This window comes from Nicotiana tabacum, chromosome 22, assembly GCF_000715075.1.
Source record: "Nicotiana tabacum cultivar K326 chromosome 22, ASM71507v2, whole genome shotgun sequence".
Lineage (NCBI taxonomy): Eukaryota > Viridiplantae > Streptophyta > Magnoliopsida > Solanales > Solanaceae > Nicotiana > Nicotiana tabacum.
The window spans coordinates 161,645,357-161,651,298 of NC_134101.1; the positions used below are offsets into that span (position 1 = coordinate 161,645,357).

At 35.9% G+C, this 5,942-nt stretch overlaps 1 protein-coding gene across 3 annotated transcripts; it reads right to left on the reverse strand.

The window, feature by feature from the left end:
- On the reverse strand, nt 1-4,720 carry LOC107777053 (uncharacterized). Of its 3 annotated transcripts, none has more exons than XM_016597013.2 (4): nt 4,581-4,720; nt 1,820-2,422; nt 1,603-1,722; nt 1-1,498 (listed from the first exon to the last, which is right to left on the reverse strand). In XM_016597013.2, exons 2-4 carry the CDS (start codon nt 2,387-2,389, stop codon nt 584-586), a joined length of 1,605 nt encoding a protein of 534 aa, XP_016452499.1. In that variant the 5' UTR covers nt 2,390-2,422; nt 4,581-4,720; the 3' UTR covers nt 1-583. The 3 variants fall into 3 exon arrangements, with proteins under 3 accessions (XP_016452499.1, XP_016452501.1, XP_016452500.1); XM_016597015.2 differs by having other exon boundaries at nt 1,820-2,412; nt 4,581-4,696; XM_016597014.2 differs by lacking the exon at nt 4,581-4,720 and having other exon boundaries at nt 1,820-3,884.
- Between the last annotated feature and the right edge of the window lie 1,222 nt (nt 4,721-5,942).

Consider the following 5,942-nt stretch of genomic DNA (forward strand, 5'->3'; position numbering starts at 1 on the left):
CCTAAATAACTTATGCACATATTATTTTATGATGAAAATCAAAATAGTAACCAAACGATGTATAAAACAATGCTGAATTTTACACAATGATCATTCCTCCTAGAAGCCATCCAGACAACGACCGTTCTAGCTCAGTTGCATACCCTGAAGCTTAAAAGCAAGAAATAACATCATGCCAGCGACCAATGCCACTATTGCAGTACAACCCATACCGATGGCACACTGTGAATCTCAAGCATACACGCTATGCTACATATGAATAAACATCAGATTGCATGAAGCAAATCAACAGCACCATGCTACTCCTTCATAACACAAACAACAAATTCAAGACAAGTCCCAAAAGGGAAGGTGTCAGCATTATGTTACTCCACTTGTACAGGAAGAAATACAATCATGTCATCTTTTTAACCCATCAGCAGATCTAAGAAATGAGAAATGATGTAGCAGCGACCTTGTCTTTGCCATCAGCAGATCTGAGAAATGAACTTCCTTGTTGATGAACTTGACCTGTAGCTCATCAGTTTCATAAGCATAACTTTAACTAAGAAACGAAAGATTTGAGGATGCAGATTGCAGCAGTTTAGTGACGAGGTGCAGATGGTCCCCCAAAGGAATAGCGAGATGAGACTGAAGTTGAGGAGTATCTAGGCTCATCCCTAAGATGCTGATATTTTAGGCCGTAGTCTGGTGGAAGTTGAGGAGCATACGGTGGATATGCTCTTTCATTTTCAGTACGAAATCTTCCAGTATCGCCTCTGATGTCAATTGCAGAATAGGGATCCCCTGCAAAAGACTCTCTGCCTGCCGAAGAGTATGGCTCTACAGGTGTTACCACCGTCCTTGGCAGAGAGAGATATCGGTTCACAAGAGAGGCAGTACTCTCGTCATAAGGATTATATGTATCCTTAACATGATTTGGTAAACCATGATTGGTAGGTATAGCTGAAATTACTGTAGTACTACTTTCCACAGCAGGAGCAGCAGTAACAGGTATTTCACCGCGAGCCTTGAGGCCATAAGTTCGGTACTCCCTTTCGCTTGGAAATAAAGGTTCAGAGTATACAGTTTCTTTCCGTGCTAAAGTTGCATCGCTACTAACACTGGCAGGATTCCTTCGGAGCTGCTCCCTTCCTTGTTCAGAATCAAAATTATCCAATTTGCGGTCAACTACTGCAAAAGCAGTAGGCTGCAGATGCTTTGCTGATTGAAGACCATAGCTTCTATATTCTTTCTCAGTGAGGAAACGGGGTTGACTTTCAACCTCTCTAGGGATGACATAGTGGCCTGCAAGCTGCTGCCTTTCATCACTATATGATGAAAAATTCTCACCTGCTTTGCTTCTACAGTATTGCATTCCGTATACATGATCCCTAGAAGGTTCCTCCCTAGGCAAAGGTGCTGCCGATGGTGGCCAAATAACTGGCTCAGACACAAAATGTTTGGAAGTTGGATGTAGCCATGGTGCAGGCCTAAACAGTTTTATCAACTGCTCTACCTGCTCAAAGGTGAACACAGGGGCCACAAAATTGACATCAAATTTTAGGTAGATAACACTCTTTCTCCAAGTACAACTTGTCAATGAGGGAGGTGTGTTGCTACCTGCTTAGATGTCAACTCAATCTTGAACTTGTGCATCCTTTCATCATAATTGTCTTTAATTGCTCTCTTGAACAAATTCTCAGGCAGTGGAAGGCAGTCCCTGTCAATCCTGAAGCGAACCTGTTGGATGACCAATAATCAGTAAATACACCTTAAAGACTGTGGAACAATATGAAATCGTAAGAATTTGCAATTAAAAATAAAAAGCACAGTTGACCTGGGCTGGAAAATCACCACCAAATGCTGCTGGTTCAAGTTTCATTCCACCAGAAGACGACGCCTCAAAAATACCATACATGAGCTTAAGATCAAAATCAAAGAGAAAAAGCTTGACACCGGGTTTGATTCCCATAATAATGTCTTTCTTCATAGCTGAGACACCCATCACATGATATCTAAAACAATCGTCTTTGGTCTTTGCATTGCACATGAAAATCACTCCACCGATACTCTTTTCAGTTTTTCCATCATTCTTCACATCTACACTCATTTCACTTGTACTTCTCTTTTCTTTGCTTCTACTGCTTATGTAGTGGGAATTTCTAGCATCTTTTTTATCAAAATTATCTCCTTGGTTGCCATCTTTTGCCGCCTTCTCCTTGTTTCTGGATAGAGATTGTGGAGCGCCCTCAGCTTCTATCATTTGTGCAGAGTTTAAGTTAGAGGACTTTTTTGCAAGTTTACCTTTAGCCTTTAGTTCCTTGGGGGTTTTATTCTCTCGAGGTACATTTCCAGAACTAGATGCGGCAGGATTATTTCTCTTTTTCTTGTTTTTCTTGGAAGCCATACTCGTCCCAGCTAGTTATTTCCCTAAGAAAAACTATAAACATGAAAGATAAATTCCTGAAAAGAGGTTTCATAAAACCAGGTATTTCTGCTAGCTACAAGCTAGAGACTGTTGGGACAGAGTGACAGACATAGTTTGTCATAAAATTTCTATAATAAGAGAATAGGTCTATTATGAAAGACATGCAGACCTACAAGGACCTGAATGCTTCTGAATTTACTGACATAGACGATTCATTTACATTCCACAATCATCACTTCATTAGAATCTATCTGCAACTCTATTTTTTATGATAAATAAAAAGACCCTCATATCATTCTACATAATGCGGCTCTTTAAGTGTTGACAGTTGCAGGATCATGGTCTCTCTTTCTCTCTCTCTTGTGGTATAAGAGTGGTGTTTGGCCAACTTTTGCGTACCTCGACAGTTCTACTAGGTGCCGCATCATCAAATACTACAGGTCAGGCGTAACTCTGTCCATTAAAGATTAGGGAGATGGGATAAAATCGCCATATTAACTTTTTTTTTTTTTTTACCTCTAATCGATATGAATGCTAGTCTCCCATGGTTTTCATTACAACTTCATCAACTACTATGCCCCACCCTCGGGTGCAAGATCGTGTTGTCTCTGAACTACCTCTAACGAAAATCATCAAGTTTACAAAACTTAACTACCCTACTCCTTCAAAAGGATGAGGAAATAGCCAGTTGTCAACATTCTACCTCATGATACTTTTGTTATTTTCTCTTTTTTCATTCTCCTGACAAGCAGTTTTCAATAAAATGTATATGTGTTTATGAATAAATGTGTATTTTCTTCAATAAAGAAAAAGAGCAAAGGTGCATGTATGCAGTTAACTGATTGACTAAACTGCTCATTTCTGCAGTCACTCTCCTAAAGCAACAAGTAACATCTTGTTGGAGGACAAGAATTCAACTTTTATAAAACAGTTTTATGGCAATCCTAGATAATTAGTATCATCTTATAATACAACCTACTTTGTGATGACTATTCCCTTCATTTCATTTTATATGACTGTGTTTGACTGAGCACAGAGCTTTAAGAAAAAAAAGGAAGACTTTTTGCACATACCAAAAGTATTCTTAAAACTTGTGTCTTAAGCATTCCATGACATCTAAGAGCATGTCATTGAGGATAAAATAGGGAGTTTAAAGTTAAAGGTTCTTCAAATATAGAAGGTATCATTCTTTTTAGAAACAGACCAAAAAAGGAAAGAGTGTTATACAAAACGGAATGAGGGAGTAGAAATTATTAGTTATTGCAGAAGTGCAGATTTATCTGATATATCCTATCATTGTTGAAGTCTTTTATGTTGTCAAAAACTTATTAACGTTCGTCAACACTTCATAAAAAAGAAATTTTTTTTTGCTGAAGACTCAGACAGAGCTCTAATTCTGTCACATCACGACATAAATATTTCTCCAGTAACCTGATGTGACACTGTGACCAGTCGAGAAGAATCTTTTATTTCATACACATCCAAACTGTTCCATTTCTTTATGTTGCAGTTCCACTTCTACTGAAACATTTCCAACTAAGAGGTAAAAAAACTCAAGTCATTATGGGTCAAATACTCAGATATTATTTTCTAAATAAATGCTTTAGATGATTGGGGGCTTTTTGTAGACAATGGCAGATTGTCTGATAATGAGCAAGGATGAATGAACACATAACTTTTACCTTATAAAAACAAGGATGAATTGAACATATAATTAATTAGATGTTTTTTTATGAATGTCAACTAAGCATCGCAAGTAAATTGCTAACAGTTGTTCAATTTTTGCCTAAATGTCTACTTTTTGTATAGTTCTCGTATCGGTGTATTTTCCAAACGAATCAAAAGAAAAAAGTGGCTTTCTTTCTTTCTTTCTTTCTTTCTTTCTTTCTTTCTTTCTTTCTTTCACCTTTTCTAGGAGAGAAGCTCAGAAAACTAGTTTAAGCATAACTAAATGCCGACCATGAGAACTTTGAACCACATAAAATGCAAATTAACTAGTAAGATTCACAAACTATGACAAATCGGAAAAGGAAGCCTCGTTATGCAAAAAGGAGCAGCTACACAAGAAATTACAATAAAATATATAACATAATTTGGATAAAACCTCATCAGGAAGAGGAATTAGGGCTTATGTGCCAGTCAATTTCACCGGAGAAAGAGGGATACTTACCAGTAAAGTTCACCGGCGAAAGAGCGAGGGTCGCACAATCGACTTGGCAGAGACCAAATTGATGTTAGCCTCTTAGGAGGTGGGTTATTGGGCCGAAATCAGTCCGAATTTGATATCCTTCTGTTTATTGGGCTTCTGAATTTGGAATCTAGGATGGACCAGTCACATCCTTTCCTTGCCTCGGCACATAGTCTTGATCAGGGAAAATTACGACGACACATCAATCATTTACATTGAATTTATTATAAGTAGCTACACTTTCAGTAAATTTATTATTTATAACTATATTTAAATTTTATGGTAAATCCATAAATAAAAGACTAATTATTTTGCACTGAAATAAAAGAGCAATAAGCTCTTGTAGTTGAGTTGGTTAAAGTGCATGCTTAATTAGTACAGGTCTTAAGTTCGACTCTTTACAAGAACATTTTATTTTTTGTATATCTGTATTTCACCTTATTTGTATTTGTTGCGCAAACAAATACAATTAATACATTTATTCTTTGTATACACCCTTGTATTTCACCTTGGTTATAGTTGAGTTGTATTCTTTGCGCCTTTGAATACAAGTTAGTAACAATTGAATAGTAGCTAGAATAGTAATTAGGCAAACTATAGTTATTAAGCTCACAGTAGTGGTTTATGAAATTTTTTACCTAACTCTAATTTTCTTTTAAAAAATAAATTGATATTTAATTTGATCGATTATTTCGTAAAAATAAAATAGTTGTTCTGATGGAAAAAGTAAGTTATTACTTAAGAAATTAGTGGGTCCATCCTTACTCTTATTTTTAAGAAATACTTTTGATAATTTAATGGGATTATTATTTCGTATATTAGTCAAAAAATTATTCATATTAAAAATTAATTTAATAATAATTAATAAATATTGGTTTCAAGGAGAGGACTCATGTAATGATATCGAATTATATATGCGTTTTCAACTACTATATATATGTGTGTATTTATCCTTAAAATTGGATAACAATTGAACTTATAAGTGGTTTTAAAGATATGTGATTTCACTTGGCACAAACTGATAAATACGAGAATTAATATTAAAAATTAACAGTAAAATAAAGCAAACTAATATGATGAACAACTGTGGCCCTCGAGCTAAATCGTCCTCGAACCAACTGAGTATGCTATTGAAAAGTAAGAACTGAACAACAAAGCCTGTGAGAGAAAAAACGTAATGTATTGCTTGGTTATGTGTGAATATATGATATTTACAAAATGATTAGGACCCTATTTATTTAGTAGATGAATCCTATTTATGGCATAATTCTAATTACAGAAGCAAATTCCATGATAGGCCAAATAATCGGTCCTAACTTGATACGTGCCGAGATTTTCGCTACG

What these genes read in the sequence shown, in the direction of transcription:
- LOC107777053 (XM_016597013.2), bottom strand. Translation starts at nt 2,389, where the DNA reads ATGGCTTCCAAGAAAAACAAGAAAAAGAGAAATAATCCTGCCGCATCT. An exon ending in GTGGTGATTTTCCAGCCCAG is followed by an intron (nt 1,723 to 1,819) that starts GTCAACTGTGCT and finishes GTCATCCAACAG; the next exon opens with GTTCGCTTCAGGATTGACAG. An exon ending in TTGAGTTGACATCTAAGCAG is followed by an intron (nt 1,499 to 1,602) that starts GTAGCAACACAC and finishes ACCTTTGAGCAG; the next exon opens with GTAGAGCAGTTGATAAAACT.